The sequence below is a fragment of the Nematostella vectensis genome, chromosome 4, assembly GCF_932526225.1.
Source record: "Nematostella vectensis chromosome 4, jaNemVect1.1, whole genome shotgun sequence".
NCBI lineage: Eukaryota > Metazoa > Cnidaria > Anthozoa > Actiniaria > Edwardsiidae > Nematostella > Nematostella vectensis.
Window position 1 is genome coordinate 7,862,659 of NC_064037.1, and position 27,927 is coordinate 7,890,585.

The 27,927-nt window shown below is 40.2% G+C and overlaps 2 protein-coding genes across 5 annotated transcripts; both read right to left on the reverse strand.

The window, feature by feature from the left end:
• Window positions 1-1,500: 1,500 nt before the first annotated feature.
• On the reverse strand, window positions 1,501-6,785 carry LOC5519639 (glutamic acid-rich protein). Its single transcript, XM_001639565.3, has 5 exons — window positions 6,628-6,785; window positions 5,362-5,546; window positions 4,198-4,352; window positions 2,989-3,775; window positions 1,501-1,850 (listed from the first exon to the last, which is right to left on the reverse strand). The coding sequence occupies exons 1-5, from the start codon at window positions 6,674-6,676 to the stop codon at window positions 1,671-1,673; spliced, it is 1,356 nt and encodes a 451-aa protein (XP_001639615.1). The 5' UTR covers window positions 6,677-6,785; the 3' UTR covers window positions 1,501-1,670.
• A 950-nt stretch (window positions 6,786-7,735) lies between these two features.
• Window positions 7,736-26,651, reverse strand: LOC5519734 (gamma-aminobutyric acid type B receptor subunit 2). 4 transcript variants are annotated; one of them, XM_048726740.1, is made up of 16 exons: window positions 26,636-26,651; window positions 26,124-26,241; window positions 20,369-20,671; window positions 19,356-19,493; window positions 18,674-18,844; window positions 18,218-18,319; window positions 18,015-18,080; window positions 17,680-17,868; window positions 16,756-16,992; window positions 15,827-15,983; window positions 14,185-14,335; window positions 13,580-13,718; window positions 13,027-13,134; window positions 12,763-12,888; window positions 12,067-12,405; window positions 7,736-9,111 (listed from the first exon to the last, which is right to left on the reverse strand). In XM_048726740.1, exons 3-16 carry the CDS (start codon window positions 20,594-20,596, stop codon window positions 9,001-9,003), a joined length of 2,262 nt encoding a protein of 753 aa, XP_048582697.1. In that variant the 5' UTR covers window positions 20,597-20,671; window positions 26,124-26,241; window positions 26,636-26,651; the 3' UTR covers window positions 7,736-9,000. The 4 variants fall into 4 exon arrangements, with proteins under 4 accessions (XP_048582697.1, XP_048582694.1, XP_048582696.1 ...); XM_048726737.1 differs by lacking the exons at window positions 26,124-26,241; window positions 26,636-26,651 and adding an exon at window positions 25,493-25,648; XM_048726739.1 differs by lacking the exons at window positions 26,124-26,241; window positions 26,636-26,651 and adding an exon at window positions 24,299-24,450.
• Between the last annotated feature and the right edge of the window lie 1,276 nt (window positions 26,652-27,927).

The following is a 27,927-nucleotide window of genomic DNA, read 5'->3' on the forward strand; positions in this document are numbered from 1 at the left end:
TAGAAATTATTCCTTAGATAAATGTCTTGTACGTTTCATATCTAGAAGGCTGGACACCGGTACCATAGACTTAAATAAAAGAATCAAAGAGTTACCTACCCATTGACGTGTGATGATAACGTGCATCAAAGAGTTACCTACCCATTGACGTGTGATGATAACGTGAATCAAAGAGTTACCTGCCCATTGACGTGTGATGATAACGTGAATCAATTATCGATCGGCCGCAAGTGGCAATTATTCGTGCTATGAAAAGGAGGACCGAAAGGATATCCCGAAAGCTAAGAAAATGCAACCTATAGAAATTCTCTCAACTGCTTTTGTTTTGCACTTTACGCTATTTCTACATAAATTACTACATGCACCGATCGTGGGCTATGCGCGGCTCCTGCTAAGTTCTGTATCAGGCCCGCACCCAGGGGGTACGGCCCCCACAACGGCCAAAAGTCCACTTTCGGTTCGCAATAGACGTGCTATTTTTAGACAAAACTATAAAGCATAAGCGAATTAGATAGTCAAACTTTTTTTGTAGCCAAATCCCAAAATAAACGCCCCGTGGAGATTCTGCAATGGCATAAAAAACCGTGCCCTTTTTGTTCTTTCGGGGGTGGTCAGATGTTTTCAGAAAACTCACGCCCTTTCCCCCCCCCCCTTCCGGAAAAATTAGTTCCACTTTTTCGGATTGTATTAAACTAGCTGGTTGCCGAGATGGATCTTGGCTTAGTTAGGATTCACCCGTGCACGAGACACATGAAGCTGGAATGACGTTTTTGACGACTGGAATGACGTTATCGGTAGATAAATCTGCAGTTTATGCCAAGACTACACCCAGCGAGCCGGATTGCGCATTTTCCCCCGTTGCCCCACGCTCTCTCACGGCCCTGCGATATTGGCGAGCAGATCGAACAGGAAGAAAGCTCTGCTATCAGGGAAGTAATACGTTTACTGTAAACGGAATGCTTTTTGTTTTAAATAAAATTCACAAATAGCCAGGTTAAACTCCTTACATTATTCTGCCTCGTTTAAAATCCGGTTCTGTCCGGCGTTAACGAAATCCTAGAAGCCCACCCCCTGTGTAAATACTGAATATTTTTTTCCAACAGACTCCAGTTTTAATACTAAAATCGTAGAGTAAACCTTTTTTTGTAAAAGCTTTCTATAATCAATATTTCTAGTATAGGCAGGGTAAAAGTCACATAATTTATTGTGAATACCAGCCTTCCTCGGTAATGGAACCTTGGGGGTGACCACAGTTTAAATATAGCATTACACAATATTGTGCAAAACTCAAGAAGGTATTTTGCTGCTTTATTAACCCTATTCAGACTGGGCTATTTTGAGCTGTCTGTGACTGGGGGGTGGGTGATTAGTGACTTTTCCTTTTTAGGAAAAGTCACTAAGTTTTAGCTTAGCAATTTTTCCGGAGGGGGGGCTTAAAGAGCCCCCCCCCCAGTATAAATAAGGGTTGACACAATAAATGAGATGATGCAACCCTAAAAATATTGTTGTTATAAAAGTTTATTGTTCTTTGTAAAAAGCAAATCAGCAAGAAATAGCTAAAATAGATGGAAAAACAACAAATTATAAATAAGTGATATAATCATGAATATAAACAAATACAATTACATGTAAAAAAAAGAATATAACAAAGTAGCTTTTGTATAAAACATTTACTGAGCGTCTTCAGGAGTGGTGTTCCATTTAGCCATCTCTGCCTTTTTAGCGAGCTTTTGCTCCAGCCGTCGCAGTTTCTGCCAGTATTTTTCACCCTTCTTGTTGTTGATTCGTTTCCACAGTTTCCTGATTTTTTTGCGACCTCTTTCCAGCCAAGCAGGCACGTGGTTATTTTCCTAGAAAACATATACAATATGTGGTTACTTTCCTAGGAAACATATACAGTACGTGGTTATTTTCCTAGAAAACATATACAATATGTGGTTATTTTTCTAGGTAACATATACAATATATGGTTACTTTTCTAGAAAACATATACAATATGTGGTTACTTTCCTAGAAAACATATACAATATGTGGTTACTTTCCTAGGAAACATATACAATATGTGGTTACTTTCCTAGGAAACATATACAATATGTGGTTACTTTCCTAGAAAACATATACAATATGTGGTTACTTTCCTAGGAAACATATACAATATGTGGTTACTTTCCTAGGAAACATATACAATATGTGGTAATTTTCCTAGAAAACATATACAATATGTGGTTACTTTCCTAGAAAACATATACAATATGTGGTTACTTTCTTAGCTTATGAGTACATTGAGCATATGAGTACATTTAGCTTATGAGGCACAAATTGGCCAAAATGGATGATTTACCAGATTATGGGGGTCCTGTGGAAATTAAGCACGTAAGCTCTGCGTTGATGAGTTTGTCTATAGCTGTCTTGATAATACCCTTTTTAAATATTTGTTGTAATTTAAACAAAAACTGTTACATGCATTACCCTGGATCCAGATTCTTGAATGTCGTTTATTTTGCAACACATTCGAGGTATCTTGCAATTATCTGCAACTTTCTTTTATGCTTGCTTCAATAAGGATGAGTGTCCTTGTTAAAAAGGACTCGAAATGGGGTAATTACATTTAAAAAGGTTAAAAAACGTCTATAAACAAACTCAAAGACTTGCTTTCGCGCCCGAATTCCACATGAATGACATTGTAAAACAACCAATTCATATATATTTTTGTAGTTGATAGCAAAGCTATGAGTTTTCGAAAGATCATTTGTGAAAATTATTTCCAAATTAAACTCAAAACAGTATGATTATTTTATAATAAATTACAAGGCAAAATTTTATAGAAACATACACATTATTTGTGTCTCAAGTTTGGTCTAAGTAAACTAAAGATAGAACAAGTTATCCAAACTAATGGATTCAAATGCGCTCATGGCCTTGATCTATTAAAAAAGATTAGAGAGAAGTGAAATCACGATTTAATGGCATGTGCTGTAATCAACTTACCAGTTTCGCACTTTTCGTCAGCTTAACTGGTTTGACAGACTCCTTTTTTGGCTCCACTGACATTTTTGGCTTTTCCCTCCCCATTTCCTCCTCGTCTTCATCATCATCGTCATCATCATCATCATCTAGTATCTCCTCATTCATGTTGTGTACTTTTTTGGAGGGAGGAGATGTTTCTTCCGTCTTGCTTTCCGCTGCCTCCTCATCATCAATTTCCTCCTCCTGGCTGTTTTCAGGCTCCTCCTTCACTACGCTTTCCTCATCATCATTATGATCACGTCCTTCCCTCTGATCTTCCTCCTCCTCCTCCTTTTCACGTCCCGCCTCCTCGCTTTCCTCCTCATCACTTGGCTCCTCAGTTGGAACAACTTCCGGTTCTTCGGTATATTCCTCTGTCTCTTCAGTGGGAATCACTTCTGTTTCTTCAGTGGGAAAGATCTCTCTGGGCACGGCTTGTTCGGCTGCGGGCATAACTTCCGGTACCTCAGTATGAATGATTTCCGGCTTTTCGAAAGCCATAACTTCCGGTACCTCAATATGAATAATTTCCTGCTTTTCTGAAGGCATAACTTCCGGTACCTCAGCCTGAATACCTTCCAGTTTTTCTGAAGGCACAACTTCAGGAGTCTCGGTTGGTTCACTTTCTACAGGGGTTGACTTTGTTTGTTTCACATCAACTTCAACCTCTTCTGGCACAACTTCCGGTTCTGGTTCTGAGACTTCCGGTGCTGGGGGAAGGGGAATGTCGACTTCACCTTTGGTTTCCTTCAGAAAATGCTTGAGCGACCTGGTAAATGCGAAAAGTTTTAATGGAAAATTAATCCCAGAGCGAACTACCCATAAACGATTTCAAATAAAATAAGAATCGAGAATTTGAAACTCCACGTGTCGTAACCCGCAGTATTATTAATGGTAACGTCAATAAACAACTTCTTTTCAAATTAATTAAAAATTTTTAAAAAATGATAGATTAAAAAGTGAGCGCTATAGCCTGCGTAGCAAGCGCAAAGGGTAAAGAAGATGAGCGTGATAGCCGACTCACCAGGCACGCGCGGTCTCTCTCCCATCTCCCAGGCCTGCGCGGTCTCTTTCCCTTCCCCCCAGGCCTGCACGGTCTCTTTCCCTTCCCCTCAGGCCCGCGCTGTCTATTTCCCTTTTTCCCATGCTCTCGCTCTTGCTACACAGGCTACCCGTGCGTGCCACACTCACTTGACAATTTCCTTGGTTCGTTTTCGCACGTCTTTCACCATCGTTTCAAGCTTTTCGGGATTCACTCGTTCCATGCCCTCCTCTGCCTCCACGATTCCAGATCGTGCCTTTTCCAGCATGTAGAGGGCATGGTCACGAAACTCGAACAGAAGGCCCTACGAATGGTAAATAGAGATCTTCAGCAAGGACGGCGGCGACAGCTAGGACAACAAGATCAAAATAAATGCGTTCGCGCTTTGCGGTCATTTCTAAAATGATGAAAATAACCAAGGGACATTGTTAGAGGGATAACAACTAATAAGACCCCGTCCACAATAGACCGTGTTCACGATGTTGCGCGCGCATCCAAAATACCAAAGACTGGTTTACAGACGAAACTATATCTGCCAGAGTGCTTTATTTGCAGAGTTTTAGCATTTAAGTAAAATTCCGCTTTGTCCGCATCATTTTGGATCAGCTATGGCCCGCCAGTCTGTGGCATTTTGGATGCGCGCGCAACATTGTGAAAACGGTCTATAGACCGTAGAACATGGCGTTTTTACATAGTGGTTTGTTGGAGAACAGCTGAAAATGCCTTAGACAGATCGCATAATTATGTGCTTCTAATAAATTTTGAATCCAATTTTATTTTTTCGATCCTGGGTACCCAGGTCTTCGTAGTCAGCTTAACAAGGCGCGAAAACGAGGCGGCGAAGGGGCGCCTTTCTCTCACGCCTGTGACCTAGACGCACTGGGTTTCATGCTTAGTCTCTAATATCACGCGAAAAAGGTTAATAACAAGGGAAAACAGTGAACATCAAGAGAAAAATATAAATATCAGGGTTAAGGCTAGGGTTAGGTAATATTAGCTATAGCCCTACAGAACTCAATTGAGTAAGGACGGTAAATTATATTATGTGAAAACGGTAAATATTAGTACTATAAACCTCGGGCTCGAGCAGCACTGAGAACGGTAAATATCATAAAAAACATGATAATGTTTTTAGTACTAAGACTTTAAGAATACAGCAATAGATACGTTGAAGGGGTACTTTCTTGTGACTCAAAGGGGTACTTTCTTGTGGTCGGCTTTATCAAGCGACCGGACAACGTCTATTTAGCGACCACTTAGCTCGGTCCCAAGGCACTCAAGTTAGGTGGTTGTATTGTACACACGTGACACACCTTTTTTGCGACTTGTAGGCGCTCACGCTCCTCCTCGAGTCCAGGCTCCTCGCTAATTATCTTTTGAGCCTTTTGTACTTTCTCAACGGCGTGTTTTCTGACTTCCCCTATAAACTCTTCGGTGTGTTTCTCGAGAGCGCTAAGATGAGGGATTTTCGCCTCAGACCAGGATCTCAGGCTGAACCCTGGAGGGATATGGGATATTACATTAGTTCCCCTCTTGGCGGACAAAAAGTGGGTAATATCTTATTAAGGAATCTTCAAATAATATGCTTTTCCATTATGATAAATATGACTGGGTACGCGCTTCGATACGGGACACTACATGAGCTGCATACGGGACACTATTTATCAATAAAGGACTGGGACAGTGATCCAGGGATGTAAACGGTGCTTATTTTTGGCACGGATTAGTTTGGACCAACGGTGTCCGCGCTTACGCTAACGAAACGTGTTGCAATGATCCGATTCGCAAAAATGCTGCCATCATAACCTGCTTGGAAGTCGTTGGCTAGAGTAAACCGTACCGGTATTTACTAGAGAACGACAAGTCCTTAAGCATGCTTTACCGGGTAATTACTCACGCACGCTCTTCGTCGTAAAAATAATCATGTCGGGTTTAATTACGCGGGAATAATTAACTCAAAGCGGGCTCCCGGCGACCAGTAAAACTGGTTGCGCTGAAGAGCATTTGGAAGTATTTTTTCGAGGCGCAATTCATGTTGTTTCTAGATACAAATAACGAAAGATAACCCTAACCTTCCATGGGGCCGAGTAAACACGCAGAAGAGATAACAACTGTATTTTGTTGAGGAATTTGACCACGCAAAGACACAGTCAATCGAAAACTTTAAGAGAACTTACTGTCAGATGGAATATACGCTCAATACAAATTATTAAATGTGTAGATATATTCCTTTTCTATATAAGTTATTCAGCTCTTCTATTGCATGTGATTTTGGGCGTTTCGAAATACACAGTACATAAAGCATTGCCAAATGACTGTAGTAACTTTCATGGTTACTGTCTCCTAAGTTAACTGTGTTTTGCTAGGCTTAGCTTAAAGAACTGGTTTTGTTCTCATTATCAACTCTGCGCAAATCTTCATGTGGGAAAAATTATTTTCCAATGAACCTTTGGACTTAAAGACCTTTTGGATGACGTATCAAAACTGTATCAAGATCAAGAAAAAACCCAGAACAACAAATATTTCTTAAAATATAAACATCGCAACATGACATACGCAACAAATACGTATTTTCCTACCTTGAGAGCAAGGTATGATCAATAACAGAACGGGTATTACAAGCTTCATGATGTCTTCCAAGTCTTGCTCGCTTCGGACGTGTCAAGTTCTTGGTACGAAATGACCCGCTATCATCCGAGATCGTATTTATACAAGTCGTGATCTGTCGCCAGCGAGCACGATACATGCCAGACATCGCGCAACAGGAAGCGGGGCGGATCCCCAGTACGCAGAATATTGGCATCCCTGGTATGTCTTAGGACTGTCGCGCAACAGCAGATAGCATTACCGGGTCTCAAAAGGGTGCCAAAAGCGAAGAAATGAGAGATAATCGTTTACGCAGGGCATAATACCGCATCTAAAACATCCGTGGTTATTATCAGTAATACAAGCTGCCACAGTAAGCAAACGCAGTAACGTCTCCCCCCCCCCCCCCCCCCCTCAATTCGCATTTTGTCTGCTGGCTCCCGAGGATCGATCGTGGTGTGTTTTGTTCTCAAGTGTTTTGGGTCCGTGTTTTGCATAATGTTTCCGTCAGTGCTTTTGGTTCAAAAGGCATTGTCATGCGTACGCGGAGAGGAAGTTGACACGACTCTAATACGCTACGTGACAGATGAAACGGATGAGGAAGTGATATCCATCATCTACATTGAATGGAATAGCTCAAGGAATCAAAACAAACGAATCGAAAAAACTTTGAAATGCCATTATTGTTCGACAATGAAATTTCACATCTCAGTTCGTGAAGAGCGAGGCAGAAATACAAATAAATATAAATTATGTGACGCAGAATTCGAGCCTTTGAAACGGAAGATCCCCTGTGGGAGAGGATCGAGTTACATTTACTCTCTTGCTAATATGAAGTAAAACTTTGCATAAGTCAAACTTTTACAAATACTTGAAAACTCTAGAATAGAAACCAATTCTTGGGGTTACAAAACTGTACAAGCTCGTCCACTTTTGAGGGCAAAGACGATGTCGTAGCAAATAATTGCAGTAAGATTTATTTGAGATTTGACAGTACAGACTCAGCGAACTCGAGTGTGGCGGATTGTTCCAAACTGATTCCTAAATGTTATTCCCAGAAATGACGAGCACGCTGTGCGAATCAACGTCTGACGCACTTACTATGTGAATTTATAGATTTATTTCATACAAAACCTTCATATATCGTATAAGGTAAGATGAAAAGGAATGGTGAAAAAAAACACCTATCACATATCAAAAATCATATATAAAAATCACCTATCAACAACTATACCACTATCATTTGATACTTAAAAATCCGTGATGTAAACGGATTTAATTCGCTACTTAGAGGAACATCTCATTTGAATAAGTTTTGTATGATGTGTCTACTTATATCCTTCGTATATCTTGAGCATTTCGTGAAGTTTTTCGTTAGCAATTGGCTCTTCTCTAAAGTTCAGCTCTTTTACATGGTGCTTACATCCTTCTTATATCCTTCGTATATCTTGAGCATTTCGTGAAGTTTTTCGTTAACTATTGGCTCTTCTCTAAAGTTCAGCTCTTTTGCATGGTGCTTACATCCTTCTTATATCCTTCGTATATCTTGAGCATTTCGTAAAGTTTTTCGTTAGCAATTGGCTCTTCTCTAAAGTTCAGCACTTTTGCATGGTGCTAACATCCTTCTTATATCCTTCGTATATCTTGAGCATTTCGTGAAGTTTTTCGTTAGCAATTGGCTCTTCTCTAAAGTTCAGCTCTTTTGCATGGTGCTAACATCCTTCTTATATCCTTCGTATATCTTGAGCATTTCGTAAAGTTTTTCGTTAGCAATTGGCTCTTCTCTAAAGTTCAGCACTTTTGCATGGTGCTAACATCCTTCTTATATCCTTCGTATATCTTGAGCATTTCGTAAAGTTTTTCGTTAGCAATTGGCTCTTCTCTAAAGTTCAGCACTTTTGCATGGTGCTAACATCCTTCTTATATCCTTCGTATATCTTGAGCATTTCGTGAAGTTTTTCGTTAGCAATTGGCTCTTCTCTAAAGTTCAGCACTTTTGCATGGTGCTAACATCCTTCTTATATCCTTCGTATATCTTGAGCATTTCGTAAAGTTTTTCGTTAGCAATTGGCTCTTCTCTAAAGTTCAGCTCTTTTACATGGTGCTTACAAGGGCCAAGAGTGCCGGGTTCTCACACCTATTTCACGAGCTATGGTGACAAGGTGACACGAGCCAAAATATACTAGGCCGCAGCGTCAATGTTCAATGCATTTTAATTTACATCCGGGACATCATTTGTATTTCAAACCGGGACATACGATTTACTGCGGGCCACATTCAGGACCCATAATTGGCATTTGCACACGGGACACTCATGGTTCGTCCGGGACATCGTTCATATTTCCATCCGGGACTCTCTAGGCGCATCATTCACATTTACATCCGGGACACTCTGGGTGTTGTTTGACGACGTTTGACTTCGCCGACGCTCGAGTGCTCTCGGGATGATGCTCGGGAGAAATCGAGAAGCTTCGTAGCTGCAAGGTATGTGTGAGATGAGAGGTTATTATAGTCGCCACGAGGCAAGATATGGGTGAGATGAGAGATTATTATAGTCGCCACGATGCAAGGTATGGGTGAGATGAGAGATTATTATAGTCACCACTTGGCATGGTATGGGTGAGATGAGAGATTATTATAGTCGACACGAGACAAGATATGGGTGAGATGAGAGATTATTATAGTCGCCACGATGCAAGGTATGGGTGAGATGAGAGATTATTATAGTCACCACTTGGCATGGTATGGGTGAGATGAGAGATTATTATAGTCGCCAAGAGGCAAGATATGGGTGAGATGAGAGATTATTATAGTCGCCACGAAGTAAGGTATGGGTGAGATGAGAGATTATTATAGTCGCCAAGAGGCAAGATATGGGTGAGATGAGAGATTATTATAGTCACCACTAGGCAAGGTATGGGTGAGATGAGAGATTATTATAGTCACCACTTGGCATGGTATGGGTGAGATGAGAGATTATTATAGTCACCACTAGGCAAGTTATGGGTGAGATGAGAGATTATTATAGTCGCCACGACGCAAGGTATGGGTGAGATGAGAGATTATTATAGTCGCCACTAGGCAAGATATGGGTGAGATGAGAGATTATTATAGTCGCCACTAGGCAAGGTAGGGGTGAAATGAGAGATTATTATAGTCGCCACGAGGCAAGATATGGGTGAGATGAGAGATTATTATAGTCGCCACGAGACAAGGTATGGGTGAGATGAGAGATTATTATAGTCGCCACTAGGCAAGGTATGGGTGAGATGAGAGATTATTATAGTCGCCACTAGGCAAGGTATGGTTGAGATGAGAGATTATTATAGTCGCCACAAGGCAAGATATGGGTGAGATGAGAGATTATTATAGTCGCCACGAGGCAAGATATGGGTGAGATGAGAGATTATTATAGTCGCCACGAGACAAGGTATGGGTGAGATGAGAGATTATTATAGTCGCCACTAGGCAAGGTATGGGTGAGATGAGAGATTATTATAGTCGCCACTAGGCAAGGTAGGGGTGAGATGAGAGATTATTATAGTCGCCACGATGCAAGGTATGGGTGAGATGAGAGATTATTATAGTCGCCACGAGACAAGGTATGGGTGAGATGAGAGATTATTATAGTCGCCACGAGGCAAGATATGGGTGAGATGAGAGATTATTATAGTCACCACTTGGCATGGTATGGGTGAGATGAGAGATTATTATAGTCACCACTTGGCATGGTATGGGTGAGATGAGAGATTATTATAGTCGACACGAGACAAGATATGGGTGAGATGAGAGATTATTATAGTCGCCAAGAGGCAAGATATGGGTGAGATGAGAGATTATTATAGTCGCCACGAGGCAAGGTATGGGTGAGATGAGAGATTATTATAGTCGGCAAGAGGCAAGGTATGGGTGAGATGAGAGATTATTATAGTCGCCACTAGGCAAGGTATGGGTGAGATGAGAGATTATTATAGTCGCCACGAGGCAAGGTATGGGTGAGATGAGAGATTATTATAGTCGCCACTAGGCAAGGTATGGGTGAGATGAGAGATTATTATAGTCGCCACTAGGCAAGGTATGGGTGAGATGAGAGATTATTATAGTCGCCACTAGGCAAGGTATGGGTGAGATGAGAGATTATTATAGTCGCCACTAGGCAAGGTATGGGTGAGATGAGAGATTATTATAGTCGCCACTAGGCAAGGTATGGGTGAGATGAGAGATTATTATAGTCGCCACGAGGCAAGATATGGGTGAGATGAGAGATTATTATAGTCGCCACTAGGCAAGGTATGGGTGAGATGAGAGATTATTATAGTCGCCACGAGGCAAGATATGGGTGAAATGAGAGATTATTATAGTCGCCACGAGACAAGATATGGGTGAGATGAGAGATTATTATAGTCGCCACTAGGCAAGATATGGGTGAGATGAGAGATTATTATAGTCACCACTAGGCAAAGTATGGGTGAGATGAGAGATTATTATAGTCGCCACTAGGCAAGGTATGGGTGAGATGAGAGATTATTATAGTCGCCACGAGGCAAGATATGGGTGAGATGAGAGATTATTATAGTCGCCACTAGGCAAGGTATGGGTGAGATGAGAGATTATTATAGTCGCCACTTGGCATGGTATGGGTGAGATGAGAGATTATTATAGTCGACACGAGACAAGATATGGGTGAGATGAGAGATTATTATAGTCGCCACTAGGCAAGATATGGGTGAGATGAGAGATTATTATAGTCACCACTAGGCAAGATATGGGTGAGATGAGAGATTATTATAGTCACCACTAGGCAAGGTATGGGTGAGATGAGAGATTATTATAGTCGCCAAAAGGCAAGATATGGGTGAGATGAGAGATTGTTATAGTCGCCACGAGGCAAGATATGGGTGAGATGAGAGATTATTATAGTCGCCACTAGGCAAGGTATGGGTGAGATGAGAGATTATTATAGTCGCCACGAGGCAAGATATGGGTGAGATGAGAGATTATTATAGTCGCCACTAGGCAAGGTATGGGTGAGATGAGAGATTATTATAGTCGCCACAAGGCAAGGTATGGGTGAGATGAGAGATTTTTATAGTCGCCACGAGACAAGATATGGGTGAGATGAGAGATTATTATAGTCGCCACGATGCAAGGTATGGGTGAGATGAGAGATTATTATAGTCGCCACTAGGCAAGATATGGGTGAGATGAGAGATTATTATAGTCACCACTAGGCAAGGTATGGGTGAGATGAGAGATTTTTATAGTCGCCACGACGCAAGGTATGGGTGAGATGAGAGATTATTATAGTTGTATTACTGAACGTAGACCTCAGTAAGACCGAGTCATCGTCGAATGTTGGTTGTTAAAGATAGGGTGGCCCTTCTAGAATGTATCGACTCACATATTGGCGAATAGTCATAAGCACATCTCACCTTTGGACCAAACACAAGCAGCAGCGTTGACGTAGTGCAGATGTTAATTGCCGACGATACGAGGGCGAAATGGGCGTTAACGCTATCATAAACGACTGTATACCCTAAAGGTACTGAAATAGACACCCAAATAACCACATTATACACTGACAAACCGATATACCGCGAGTCGTTAAGGGCCGGGTACGACACATTGCGTGTTTCCCACGCGAGGAAGAGACCAAATATCATTAGAAGTCCTTTGTATGTGTACAAACATCCGAGCCAGATCAGCTTGTGCGTGCACGTGCACGCGAGGAACACAGGCATCAAGATGGTGATTTTGTTACGGCCGTTCTCCTGAAAAAAAAGGTTACACATATGACGAGCTCTATCGACTCACTGTGCTAAGAGGGGAACCTATGTAAGTCTTGATGTCATATTTACAGTCTAGATACGTCGTATTTTTACTCTGGACATGTCATGCTTCTGTCTCAAAATGTCGTATTTTCTTCTGACTGTCTAGACATTTCGTACTTACTGTCTGGACATGTCGTTCTTATTGTCTGGACATGTCGTACTTACTGCCTGGACATGCTTTACCCACTGTCTGGAAATGTCGTTCTTACTGACTGGACATGTCGTACTTACTGTCTGGACACGTCGTACTTACTGACTGGACATGCCATACTTACTATCTGGACATGTCGTACTTACTGTCTGGACATTCCGTATCTCTGTTTTGAGTCCATCGACGGCTTGCCATACGGACAGGAAAAGGAGATCCACGCTCAGCATCAAGGCCAGCATACAAACAAGATGGCGGTCGTGCAGGCGGCCGAGCTGATGATAAAAACAGGTGGTGGTTTAACATTGGCAACCCCCTTTTAATGCGAACCAATTTGTCGATATGGTGGTATTGGTTAGGGTTAGTTAGAAATGGTTATGCCTCCACAAAGCTAGTTTATAACAACTGCGCACCTGTTTGTCCAGTTTGTGGTTGGTGAATATTTTGTACACTCTCCACGTCTTGATGAACATCGTACCGAATGCCAGAGTGTAGCCACATGACAGCAGCCATAACCGGAACTAGGAACCAAATGGGGTTAGGGACATGAGCGGGGGAAGAATCCGAAAGCTTCCACCCGTCATGATTTAAAACAAGTCACATATCACGTGACCAGGAGAGAAACAGGTCACCTATCATAAGTCAATTAATACGAGAGAAACAAGTCACCTATCACGTCGTCACCAGGCAAGAGAAACAATTCACTTATCACTTGACTAGGTGAGGAAACATGTCACATATCACGTGACTAGGCGTATTTACATGACACAAGCCACTAGAACATACGAAATAGCATCACATAATACGGCAAAGTACGTCAAGACATGGCATGGTGCCACAAAGCACAAGATATATAGCACAGCATCGTATGGTATGTCACGTGGTAACATGTGGTGTCACGTGGTGTCGCATGATGTCACATGGTTTTGCCATGTAGTCAGGATGGGGCTTAGTAGGTCTACGTACCGAGCATATAGCAGAATGGATCACGTGATCACTTTCATCCAGAAACACGTCAACCCCAAATAGTATTACGCATGTGTAACACATAATTGAGCCAGCGATGATGAAATTATTCAGATAAGGAGAAGACATGCGGATGAATCTACAAGAGAACACACCACATAAGGCCTGATTCTGTACTATAGTCACGTGGTGGCATACATCACTCCTACCCCAAAAGCATACCAGGAAAGACGCGGCATTTATCAGTCGAGGAGGCGATAAAGGCTTAAAATGTCGTTTAAGCTATGACCAGCAAAAATATTATTTAAGCGCGAAAGCGTGGCTTTGTTAGGTCGAAGTTTATTTACAGCCTTCTTAGTAATATTTTCATTATTTTTTGTTTCTTACCAAACAACTGCAATTTTAGCCGTTTTCAAGTTCAGGTTTATTACAAAACGAACATAACTTGTAAGCAGACTGTTGGACCCTCGAACCAGCCAAAACCTCCTTCAACATTTGAAAAACGGCTTATTATTGACATGCCTAGGCATTTTTCTACAAGCCTATAAAATAGCTTACTAATGTAAGGTGTTGTGTAAACTAAAACTTTAAAATCCTGGACGTACGTTCTTTGACGGTTTTTGATGTTCAAGATGAGGAATAACGTGGATAGGAAGATCCCGGCGCATGCTATGGTTGCCATGGTAACAAACAATGGCATTTCAATCAAGACGATTTCAGTTATAGTGACTGGCTCACTCGGTGGAGGCGACCCCTCTATTGAGAACACAGAAATAGATTAACCACCCTCTAGTGAGAAACCCTCTGGTAAGGAATCACAACAATAGATTGACCACCCTCTGGCGAGGGCCACCCTTATATTGAGAACACACCAACAGATTGACCACCCTCTTGTGAATGCAACCCTTCTACTGAGAACAAACCAGTAGATAAATCTCTATCTTGAGAAGGCAACCCTTCTACTAGAACAAACCAGTAGATAAATCTCTATCTTGAGAAGGCAACCCTTCTACTAGAACAAACCAGTAGATAAATCTCTATCTTGAGAATGCAACCCTTCTACTGAGAACAAACCAGTAGATAAATCTCTATCTTGAGAAGGCAACCCTTCTACTAGAACAAACCAGTAGATAAATCTATATCTTAAGAAGGCAACCCTTCTACTAGAACAAACCAGTAGATAAATCTATATCTTAAGAAGGCAACCCTTCTACTAGAACAAACCAGTAGATAAATCTCTGTCTTGAGAAGGCAACCCTTCTACTAGAACAAACCAATAGATAAATCTCTATCTTGAGAAGGCAACCCTTCTACTAGAACAAATCAGTAGATAAATCTCTATCTTGAGAAGGCAACCCTTCTACTGAGAACAAACCAGTAGATAAATCTCTATCTTGAGAAGGCAACCCTTCTACTAAAACAAACCAGTAGATAAATCTCTATCTTGAGAAGGCAACCCTTCTATTGAGAACAAACCAGTAGATCAATCTCTATCTTGAGAAGGCAACCCTTCTATTGAGAACAAACCAGTAGATAAATCTCTATCTTGAGAAGGCGACCCTTCTATTGAGAACAAACCAGTAGATAAATCTCTATCTTGAGAAGGCAACCCTTCTATTGAGAACAAACCAGTAGATAAATCTCTATCTTGAGAAGGCGACCCTTCTATTGAGAACAAACCAGTAGATAAATCTCTATCTTGAGAAGGCAACCCTTCTATTTAGAACAAACCAGTAGATAAATCTCTATCTTGAGAAGGCAACCCTTCTATTGAGAACAAACCAGTAGATAAATCTCTATCTTGAGAAGGCGACCCTTCTACTGAGAACAAACCAGTAGATAAATCTCTATCTTGAGAAGGCAACCTTTCTACTGAGAACGAACCAGTAGATAAATCTCTATCTTGAGAAGGCAACCCTTCTACTGAGAACAAACAAGTAGATAAATCTCTATCTTGAGAAGGCAACCCTTCTACTAGAACAAACACCAGTAGATAAATCTCTATCTTGAGAAGGCAACCCTTCTACTGAGAACAAACAAGTAGATAAATCTCTATCTTGAGAAGGCAACCCTTCTACTAGAACAAACCAGTAGATAAATCTCTATCTTGAGAAGGCAACCCTTCTACTAGAACAAACCAGTAGATAAATCTCTATCTTGAGAAGGCAACCCTTCTACTGAGACCACACCAATAGATTGACCACCCTCTACTGCGCGCTAGATTGCTATAGCGGACTTAGTATTTACCTGGCCAGTAGAAGCTTCCCGTGACATTGATTCTGTCGACACCTGTGTCGCCATGCGTGGCGTCGAACACGCCGACCCTGATTTCACCATCATCCTGGAACTGCTCGATCCACATAGAGCTAATCCTATCACCATTATCCAGGAAAGCGACTTCGCCCTGAGGAAGAAACAATTACTACATTTGTTAAGAAACTGGACTTCGCCTGTAATAGGGAATAAATAGTGAACAATCACTCATCTATTTCTAATTCGACATTAAGTACCCATTACTTATAGGTACACATTTTGCACAGAAATTTTTGTCTTTTCTGCAATTATAATACCGTACAGGCGTTTCATGATCCTTCAATTAGAATTGACCAATTTATTGTTAGGGCACCCTGCGCACCCCCTTTGTACGCGCCTGATATACTAACAATTTTCTCATTCGTATAAAAACAATTGTTGGCACCTTATGTATCAGTCCGGATAAGACCCCATGCAAGACAGAGAGAGTAAAAAAACTGTTGGCACCTTATGTATCAGTCCGGATAAGACCCCATGCAAGAAAGAGAGAGTAATTCAGCCCATGGCTACAATTCTGGATAAAAGCGGTATTTATCCCGACCCCTATATAGAGCATAATGCAGAGTCACATAGCTACCAAGGTGCGCAGGGTGCGCGCGCATAGTCACATAGCTACCAAGGTGCGCAGGGTGCGCGCGCATCCCCCTCTACTGCCAAAATGTCCGTCTTCTTATCTAAAGACCTTCAAATATCATAGTTTTCCCATATGATGTATAAGACTGAGCATCCATTCTAAACAATTCTTAGGTATGTGCCAGTGATGGTACGTAGCCCCAAAGTATCCGTGGCGCTTAGCAATATTGGGACATGATCTTTATGATGGTATACAGAAACATGAAAAATCCATCAATTCCATTACGCACGGACATGCCGAAAAACCGAGTCTTTGCCGTGGATTCGTTGATGATACTAGCAATGTATTTGTTGTCGTAGGTGAAATTGTGTAAAGTGAGTCCGGACTCCTTGAGCAGTGTGTTGGTGCGGTTGAGGGCGAGGGCTACCACCCACATCGCATCATAGCCGTAAGCCGCGTAAGAGTTTATAGGATATGAGATGTTGCGGGCTTGCCGTAGGTATAGCTTGTTTAGCTGATCCGGAGTCTGCAAGAAAAAGAGCGGGCAATAATCATTATTATTGCCATCATCATCACTAGCATCACTAACATCACATCATTATCATCATGATTGTCACCATTATCATCATCAATATTATCATCATCACCATCATTATCATCATTATCATCGTCATCATTTTCATAATCATCACCATCATCATCACAATTATTACCATAATCATCACTATCACTATCATTATCATAATCATCACCATAATCGTCATCATCATCATCATTACAAGAATCATCACCATCATTATCATCATCATCATTACCATCATAATTACCACCATCACCATCATTACCATAATCATCACCATCATTATCATCATCATCACCATCATTACCGTCATCACCGTCATCATCACCATCACTATCATCGTCACTATCATAATCATCTCCATCATCTTCTGGGCAGACCATCTGATATTTGACGGGGAGAGCGGCTGATTAAAAAAAATCAATCAAGCAAAGACAGGCATCGTCTCCGCCATCAACATAATCAACACAGAGAAACATTTATAACCATTATTCTAATCTCCAATACAATCATCATCATCATCATCATCATCACCATCATCATCATTATCATCATCATCACCATCACCATCATCGTCATTATCACCACCACCACCACCACCGTCATTCACCACCGTTACTATCATAACCATACCAAGCCGTTGATTGTCTTCTCCGTCGATGTACTGAGAATGACTTCTTCGAACGCAATGTAGTTACCATGCGCACTCTGGACTTCCTGTGGTGAGCACGTGACATCCGTTACCACCTTTGACCAATCCTCGACATACCAACCCCGCAGAAGCCACACAATATGTTTGCCATAGAAACCATGTCTAAAAGCCTGTGTTTGTGACATTTGAAAAAAAAAATAAGAAGAATTGAGTCTAAAAGTTATTTTTAGACTTTCACAGTTCGATTAAAAATGATTTTAAAATGAAATGATATATAAGAATAATGATAAATAACACTTGAATAATATCTAGTTACCGAGCACATGAGCTTCCGACATTTTCCCTCATACGTCAGCACGATTATGATTCGAGCGTCTTTTTGCTACAAAAGCAGAGAGATTTGATTGGTGAATCAAGAGTCTTTGGCTACAAAAGAAGATATTTGATTGGCTGAATTAAGATAATTTTTCTACAAAACGAGCAGATTTTATATATTGCCTCACAAGTTTCGTAAGCTACCTTGAGGTCTGTGATGACGTTATCGGGGTTTGTGATGAAGCTGTTCGCACCGATGAGAGAGATATTTTCCCGCCTTAGGAGCAACTGGAGGCCCTCGCTCACCTATAAGACAAACAAAATATCACGACGTAAAACCAAAACAACACAACGTAAACAAAAAAAACAACCGTAAATAACGACATAAACAAACCGAATAATATAACATAAACAGAGCAAATAACATGGCATTAACAGATCAAATCGAACTGACAAAAGAAAAAAAAACCAAGCCAAATGATATGGCGTAGGTAAACAAACCAACTAACATGACAAACCGAATGATAATACGTAAACAAATCAAAACATGATATAAACAATTCAAATAACATGCAGGAATAAACTAGCAGTAAACAGTGCTTCATAGAAAAAAAATGCGATATAAATTAAAAAACAGCCCGCCTCGTGTTGATGTCTTACGTCATTGAAGACGGCAACATCTTCTTTGACGATGGCTACTCGGCTCCATTTGAACTTCTTTAGCATTGCCACAATGGCGAGATTCGCGACAGTCTCGGGGGCGTTCACTCGGTAGAACAGCGGGAACAGGGTCTTGTCTGAGAGCCGGGGAGTCCCGGCAGCATATGCTACCTAACGATTCAAGAGAAAAATATAAAAGTATCAAGAAATTGTTATACACCCTGGGGGAGGGGGAAGGGGTACCGGCAGCAAATGCTACCTAACAAATCAAAAGTAAAGCGGTAAAATCGCCTGCTACACACAGGTGGATCCGGGGGGAGCCGGTAAAACCTCTTAGAAATGTGAATATGAATGTAATTTCTATAGAACGACCCGTCGGATGAGATACAGACTATGCTAGACAAACTACAATCACGAGTGTGTGTTAGCGTGGAAGCACTTTCACTGAAGATGGTACCATATGGGTCAACACCTCTTCCAACCCCTCCCCCTCCCCCTTACCAAAAAACACCTCCGATTTTACGTCCTTATCCGACAAACATGAAATCACAGTCACAAATGAAGATAGGCTTTGTCCACTTCCTCCTCCCCACCTCCCCTTAGGATTGTGCTCCTTGTCAGAAACCCTATAGTTAATTATTACTACGCGATACCCGGGGGCTGGCAACAAATATAGTTCTACCTGAACAAGATTCCAGAACTTTCCAGCAATTGCAATTGGTTCCGCGGCGATACTACATCCGGGACCTATAAGCATGACGACGGTGTGGTCAGCGGTGATGTGCTCGACTAGTGTTTTAATGGCGTAAGCATCCGAACACTGTAAAATGATACATCAGATAAACTAGTTAATCGATAGGTATCAATAGGCTATCAAACAACCCATCAATCAAATTTATCAGTTGTTGCAGTGTGAATTTAGACATACTTTGAAAAACTGCGAATCTCAAGGATTAATAAAAAAATTTTTGGATGCAATTATCCGTGATTAGCGATATTGAATTGATTTCGAACGATTAGAAAATTCTATTGGTATTATTAGAAATATGAGACGTAATTCAAAAACCCAACCTCGTAGGCGTTTGTTGGTGTTTCCATAAAGACCCCCAGCCCCCTCCCCGGCGTTCGCCTTTTCGTACTCATATCCAGTTCGCGCGCGGTCGTAATCCTGGCGAAACCCTGGTTTTCCTCACTAGTAGGCTTTGTTGTAAAAATTAAATCACTCCAGACCCAAATTGGTTAAAAATAGGTAACACGGAGTATGGATTCAAGTTGAGTTAGCAGCATGACGACAAGTGTGGTCAGCGCTTAAGTTTGACTTTATTTCCATATGCAGCTAGAGCTGGTATTCATAGAAGCCCTGTATGTAAACATAACTTGACCAAAACAATCCCAATCTTAAAATATCATATACATTACTAAAGAGTAAGCGCACAAAAAAAAACTAAATAAACAATAACAAGCAAAACATGGAACAGTCTACTTGTACTGGATCACATGAGTTATTCAAAATATTAAATTGTCACGAACTAAAGAGATCAAGCATGAGATATCACGTTTAGGCATCGCCTTTTTTAACCTTTTTTAAGAGGGGTTTGTTTCCAAGATTACGACTACAAAACTCTACTTAACCAAACCAAAAACAAGAGATATTTTAAGTTAATGATATTTTTATCTTAAAAATCATTTCCCTACCCTCGAATCTTTGATGACGAGCTCTAGTTTTATTCCTTGAAGTAAGGACTGATCCTGGTTTATGTGTTGTAGAGCGAGTTCAATTGCCGGGTACACTCCACCGCTGTTCCACCCTCCATTCGTTGTGTTCAAATCAATAAAACCGCCGATGTACAGGGGCACGTTAGCGGAGGACTTCATCGCGAGAGCAAGTAACACCACAAAGATTCCGAAGACAATGTTATCCATTTTTGGGGATTTGCAAAGCCTTTGCCAGAATGCCGAGTTTGTGAGTCGGCCTTTGGTCTGTGGCGAGCTGGGGTTCTGTGAATGTAAACGGAAATATAAAAAAAGTTACGGAGAATAGCAGGTGTGCCCGCGACATGCAGCGCGTAGCTCGTAAACAAAGCACTTCAGTCACAAACAAGGTGAAAATAAGAGAGGGACTCTAATGACTTACAAGGAACTCTGTTAAGTTAACTACCAATAAATATTATGATTTATTGTGGCCGAGTGTGCCTGCCTACAGCGGTCAGGTCTCTCGTTGTTTACATTTAGGATCAAAATCAATATATCAGTTAACACTCAAAAGTGGGTCATTAAAGCGACCGCGGCACTTTGAAAATTGGTCAGAAAACACGAAACTCAGATGAGGTGGATGCCGCTTACTTTTATAAATAGAGTGTGCTTGCCAATAAATATTTTAATAATTTTTGACACTGATGAAGTTTGATTATCCTGACACTCATACTGCAAATTTACACTGTTTACAAGCAGTATGCTGTCATGTTCCTTTATTAAACTACACGCAAGACAATTAAAGTGCAATAATGGGAATTTAACAATCAATATAAATTAAGGCAAAAGCATATTCTTTCTATGTATATGGAGCCATAGTTAATATAGTAATAAAAAACACTAGCATATCTACGTTCTCTTGAAGGATGTATAGGTTTTTGCGGCAACAGGCTCTCGCGCTAACACTAATTGCCCTGGATATCGCGTGCCCCCAAATCTTGAAGTGGCAACACAAGATTTCCACTTTTTAGACAGAATATTTTCGTGTCTCAATCTGCAAAATTTGTCGCAAGCTTCATGTATAAACTGCATGTTTAAATAGGCTTAAAACCCCTTCTTTAAAAGGGAAATATGACGAGTCGACACTATCTTTTGGGAAAAAAGTAATTAAAGGCAAATGTCGCACTTAACACGGTCAAGCCCAAAGTTGCAGCTTGCTAAATCAGCAGTGCTGCCAAAGCTAAATTACTGTGACACTGTTTTCTATCCGCTACCAGATGTATGTCTTTTTAGGACGTTACTGGCTACGCGTTTGCGAGCTCAGATACTATTCATTTATATATACCAGAGTCAGTTATTATAAACCATCAAACTATTATTATATTATTGTTGTGTTATTGTGGTGTTAAGTTGCGTGGATTGTTCGAGCACCGTCTTCTCAATTCAATTACTCCAAGAAGTTAAGTTCATGAATTGACTTGTTGTGTCGTACTTGCTAGCTTTCTAAACGTTGTCCAGATGGCCAAGGAAGGCGCCTCGCATAACAAAGAATAAAACACAGACACACACAAAAACCTAAGAGCAGGTAGATCCTGGTAGTCACCAAGACCTATATACGGACAACGAACTACTCCTCCACAACTACGATCACCATCTGTTCACGTGACAAGTAGAGCGCGAAAAAGGTATCTCATTTAGATTACATCATGACGGCAGATTGAAAAGACGATTATTGCCGGCGATATGTTATCTTCTACCGGTGGTTTTACTATTGGAAAACAAGAACATGTAGCACAGAACACGTAGAGTACGAAGCGTACTAGCGGCTGGGATTTGTACGAAATCAAGCACGTTGCTCTCTCCCTACCACCACCATAACCATCACCACCTGACAAGGTGGCCTCAAAAAATAATATCATTACTATAATAATTAATTGAAAAAAAGGTTAGTTAAAATTCAAAAAGATTAACGTTAATGTGTAGTTCCAGAAAATATCCATAACCACCCTATTGTGGGGGTAGGAGGTATGACCCCCCACCCCCCCACCCCTCTGGAATTTAACTGTTAAGGAAAAAAGGGCATTTAACCCCCCCCCCCCCTCCCCTCTGGAAATTCCTGGGCGTTTGAACACCCCAAACCCCCCGGTGGGGGTATGGATATTTTCTGGAACTACACAATAAACTCTAGTATACGACTATTTGGTATAAGAAAAGTCGGTAACGAAAATCTACGAGTCGGTAACGAAAATCTGACGAGTCAGAAACACAAATTTGACGAGTCAGTAACGATTACTGACGAATCGGTAACGTTATTTACAAAAGAAAATAATGAGCAAGCTATAACCCTAGAACAGATTAATTCTCGAAAAAAAAAAGGACGAACAAAATGGTAGCAAAAAATATCGAGGGAGAACAAACCGTTATGATTCCCTGTCTAATATCAAATGATCAGTACTTAACCGACCAAAGCTAAATAACACCAACACTTCGTAAGCCCCGCAGCTTTGTGTTGTGTGCCTCTTACCCAGACGCTTACTAGCGTTACAGGACTAACCGTTGACCCTTCCCTTGTTCCTTTGCGCCAGCGCTAAATCTTCCCATGGCTCATTGCGCTCACTAGTATATTTTTCACTTGTTTTTACTGACTTGAGACGCCTGGGTACGAGTTGTGTTGTTATTTTGCAGGAGGCTTTTGTTTCGCTACTCACATGGCATCGGTTTGACAGCGTGTAGCGTCTTCATTGATGGATGTTGCACAGTTCGCAATATGCTTACGAGCCATGTATACCCTTTCGGGTCCATATTTTTCATAAATCAATATCAATGAAGAAGTTTCTCGGTTTCTTGATAAAAGACGCCGTGTGACAAACACATTAATGAAAAACGGGAAATTAAAAGTGCATTTTAATACTTGAAAAAAAAATTGAATTTAATTTGAAGATTTCCATTCACATGAACTTTTCCTGTGTGTTGTGTTTTGTCCCATTTTGTACAAATTAAAAGTACAAAGCAAACAAAGCAAGTTGGATTTTGTTTTTAATAAAGATAAATCCATGATTGAGTCACTAAAAAGAGATGACACTCTGATAAAGCGTAAACATTACGAAAAAAAAATTTAAAAATTTAACAAAATAAGAAAATGTATTGAAAAATTATGTATGAAATATTATGTATAGAAAAAAGATAGGAACGTATTCTGCATAAAAAAGTTCATATGGGTAAAAATACGAAAAAGCGAGAGAAAAAGAAATTATCCAGTAAAAATACAAAAAGGCGAGAGGGAAATAAAATTCCATACGATGCTAAAACGTTCATCTAGGACTAAAATGCAAAAAAGCCAGAGAGAAAGAAAAGTCTATACGATGCTAAAAAAAGTAGCTGATGTTTTATTTTATGTATCATCGTATTGCGGTAAAAAAAATGAATGGTCAAATATTTTTTACATTTTATTTTCTTAGGCAAACTACCAGCAAGCGGTCGAGTGGGCATTCACCTTAACGATAATACCAACCGAATTTGCGTCTCAAAAGTCCTTGTTAAACTTGATATGGTTAGTTTGAGAGTGAGAGTTTTCCTTGTTTCAAGTGAATATAAGACGTTTTCCCTTGAGGAGAAATGAAGAAAAATTGTCAAGATCATTCACTCACATCCGCACAAGTCAGCTCAAAGCTCTCATACAGTACAGTTAACAATTTCTTGAGTTAGCCATCGAAATCATACAATCAACCTTTCACGGGAAAGTTAAGAATTTATACACCCAACCACATTTTCCTTAACCAAAACTTGCAAAGAGAAATAAAAAAGTCCAAGAAATTGTAAAAAAAAAATACAAAGCTCTAGTTGAAGATTGAATTAGGTATGTCAAAATTGAATTATGTTAATGTCAGACTACCCCGTTCCTTTGTTCACTACTCTAGAGTTATCGAAACTAACCTTGTAAATGACTTAGCGCTTAACAGCTAGCGGTAGCAGAACCTCAGTCAAGGGAAGGAAAACCCAGCGGGACTGTGATTAAGCGATGTGCTTGATATCAACACGGGCACAGGTGGATAAGGAGATGAGGTGCATTGTACTGAGCGCCAGAGCCAGAAGTGCTTCGATGAAATGTGTTAAATAATATGCATCACACAAGAAAAGATATCATTTGGGAGTTGACTATTGAATTGACTCAAGATAGATTATGTTCTTTCAAATGGTTTAAGCCATTGAATAGAATATATTTTATACGTTGATAGTGTACTTAACGTAATTCTAATTTTTGCGGCACTATTGTTAATTTCGTCTTTTGATTTTGGATAAGGCTCGATGTGTTCATTTGTCTGACGGTCTGACTATATCAACAAACATCATCACCATCATCATCATCATCATTATCACCATCCACATGACCACTATCATCGTCATCATCATCATCATCATCATCACTATCATCATCAACATAACCCCTATCATCGTCATCATCATCATCATCATCATCATCATCAATATAACCACTATCATCGTCATCATTATCATCATCATCATTACCATTAAAATTCTAATCACCATCATCAATTTATAAACGATATCTTTAGGGACCAGCGACTTTATAAAAAATGAACAAGCGAATCTTGTTTAAAAGACACAGAGACATTATGTGAGAAAATAAAAAAGAAAACTTCAAACAAGCCAACTGGCAATGAAAAAAATATGGATCAGAAAAAGGTCGTTCAGTCCCTGTCAATGAGATAGCAGGTCCCTTAGAGACTTATACAAATATAACAAACATAAAGAAAATTCAGCCTAGAGACTCGGTTCCATCGGTTTTGCATGAAATAAAGACAACACTGTGACTGGCGCCATACTGTATTTGAATTTGATGTTAAACCAATTAAAACAGTATAATTGCTGTAGTGGTAAGAATAAAAGATGTTAGAGTATAAAGGAACTAAGGCCCGTTATTAAGGGGAGGAGACGCACTCAGTATATCGACCTTTTTGTTCTGAAATATCCCAAAAGTACATTCGGGACGGATATGTACATCTGTTCACCAGGACCAAAGGCGTTTTACTGTTTTCTCGAAGAGGCTATTTTCCCTAAATTTTAACTTACATAATTTATAAAAGCGTTTCATAAAAAAAGACTCACCCGACTTCTTAAAGTCATTGCATTAGCCCTTTTCGTTCCCCATGTAAAACTCGAGTCAAGCTAAAGCTGCGAAATGTTCAGCTGCTAAAATAAGGCTTTATGCCAGTAATGACTTCGACCTTGTCTGAAAAGCAAACACTCCAGTTTATTGGAAAACCGCTTTTTGACACTAAACTCAGACTGGAGTACACATTAAAAGCATTTTGAGTTTTGAAAAGATGTTGGCAAAGATCCAATAAAATCATTAAAACCCCTTTCTTCTTTTAAATATGAAATGCGCAATGATATTCAAAACGACAAGAAATCTAATTTTTTTGTGCGAATACGATTTTTTTTGCCGAAAAGTGACAGGTTAAAGATGGATTAAACGGGAAAAGTAGTTTTGGAAAGTCACTCCTTAACAAACACGGACCCAAACGGAAAGATTTAAATCAGTCCGGATTTCTGTAACACCTGTTATGGAAAACAACCGCTTGTGCCAGAGATTGCTCGTTTAGCATGTGAATGACCTTGAGTATGACAAATAGGCTAGCTACAAGTAACGAAATTAAAACGACAATTTCATTACGAATTAGTATCATTGCTAAATTTAATGTAATGAATCTACAAGGCATATTATAACCCTCCTTACCTTTTTCGCAAGATCTTTAAGTTCCGGTGGTGTATTTGGATGTTGGTGTGTGTTGATATACCAAGTGGAATTTGCATGCTAAAGACAACCGCTGAGACTTTTAGCCAGTATTACCAACCTAAAAATTAATGATAGTGATCTCCCATTGCCTTAAAGTAACGTTATAAAAAAAGGTGTTGTAGTTTTGCAAATTAATAGTGACTGATGTTTTGCTTTACACCTTGAAAAATCAATAATTCCGCCTTAAGTAAACTTTACAGAAATATTTGTGGCGCAGTGTAAATTGTTGTATACGAAATGTGTTTATTATAGAACTTGGATATTTGCCTGAAGGGTTTGGACCGTTGAATTAAAGGTATTTTATTTAAATAAAAGCATTATATTATAAAGCCTTAAATAAAATACCTTTATTCAACGGTCCAAACCCTTCAGGCAAATATCCAAGTTCTGTAAACATATTTCGTATATTACAATTTACACTGCGCCACAAATATCTCAGTAAATTAACGTACTTGTGATTTCAAAGAAAATTTCACATCCCAAGTAGTTACCGGGAGAAACCGTTCTAACAAGAGAGAATCGCAATTAAAGATTAGCCTTCCGTTTTAACGATACCGTAGACCCAAATGGCTTCATTTCGAGTGAATTTTTTTTATTATGCCATTCGATGACAATAGGCACACTCTAGATGTTAGCAAAAAAAATACCACCAAAATCTTAAATACTCCGCCAGATATTCAAGAAAAACCGAATTCGAACGAGTGTAGCGTTATTCTTGAAGGCGTCAATAATACTGTTTACTTAGCTCAAAGTCCCGCGATCAACATCCGGGCAACTTAGTTTTACGGCTTTTCCCTCTAATTATCATACAAGCGCGTCAGTATCGACTTTTTATCCGAGATTTATCCGTATTTATATCAACTTCATAAGCGTTTACTCTAAATTTTGCATAGTTGTAAACTACGCCAAGAATAAGTAAGAATCCTTTGCTTCCTTCGAAGAAGGCTAAGCGAGGAAGAAAGCCCAAAACAAAACATAGAGTTGTCTCTGTTCGCGGTCTTTTTAAGTTTTCCGCGCTCTTCTATTCTTCGGTTAAAGCTCGCTTCGGTCTAGGCATCTTCCATCACTTGCACGACGCTATGACATTTGAGCACCTAAGAATTTTCCCGCTGCGTGTAGAGCGTGCAATGTGATTGGTTGCCATACGCGGCTTTATTTGCTCTTCGTCTGTCATTACTGTCACGCTGCCTCTAATGTCTACACAACTTCAATCCCCGATATCTCGCAATCAAATTTCAACCCATCTTACTCTAAATATGTAAATTAAAGGTACACTTCTAACCGCCCGATTCCTGCGCAACTTGGCAAGCGTCTAGTATAGATATTGTTCTGTCACACCGTGCCGCGGATAACCAATAGCCTTTTTTGCTACGGACTTAAATTAGCGCGTTGTAGCCAAAGAAGCAAAATTATTCCACGCCTAACTTTGACCCTTGATTATTAACCAACGAGGCTGTGTGACGTCAAATGTAGACACGGTTTGTCAGTTGAGTACATGACGAAAGATATAAAGCAGATCCCGGGAGGTTACGCGCTTTTGGTGTGTATAAATGATTCGCATGTTTAAAAGTGGTCGATTTCGCACTCCGGACCCGGCAAAAGCACTCAAAATTAAGCGCGTATAAAAAATGGTTATTTTAGGAGGAAAGTACAATCATTAAGCTTTAAATTGATATATAGTTTGTTGGCATTTGCTTTAATCCGACGCGAGCGCGAGCAATTTTGCCGGGACGATCGGGGTAAT

What these genes read in the sequence shown, in the direction of transcription:
- LOC5519639 (XM_001639565.3), bottom strand. Translation starts at nt 6,676, where the DNA reads ATGAAGCTTGTAATACCCGTTCTGTTATTGATCATACCTTGCTCTCAA. An exon ending in GATCATACCTTGCTCTCAAG is followed by an intron (nt 5,547 to 6,627) that starts GTAGGAAAATAC and finishes ATATCCCTCCAG; the next exon opens with GGTTCAGCCTGAGATCCTGG. An exon ending in CGAACCAAGGAAATTGTCAA is followed by an intron (nt 3,776 to 4,197) that starts GTGAGTGTGGCA and finishes CGCATTTACCAG; the next exon opens with GTCGCTCAAGCATTTTCTGA.
- LOC5519734 (XM_048726737.1), bottom strand. An exon ending in ATCAAAAACCGTCAAAGAAC is followed by an intron (nt 13,719 to 14,184) that starts GTACGTCCAGGA and finishes GTTCTCTTGTAG; the next exon opens with ATTCATCCGCATGTCTTCTC. An exon ending in AGATACGGAATGTCCAGACA is followed by an intron (nt 12,406 to 12,762) that starts GTAAGTACGACA and finishes CTTTTTTTTCAG; the next exon opens with GAGAACGGCCGTAACAAAAT.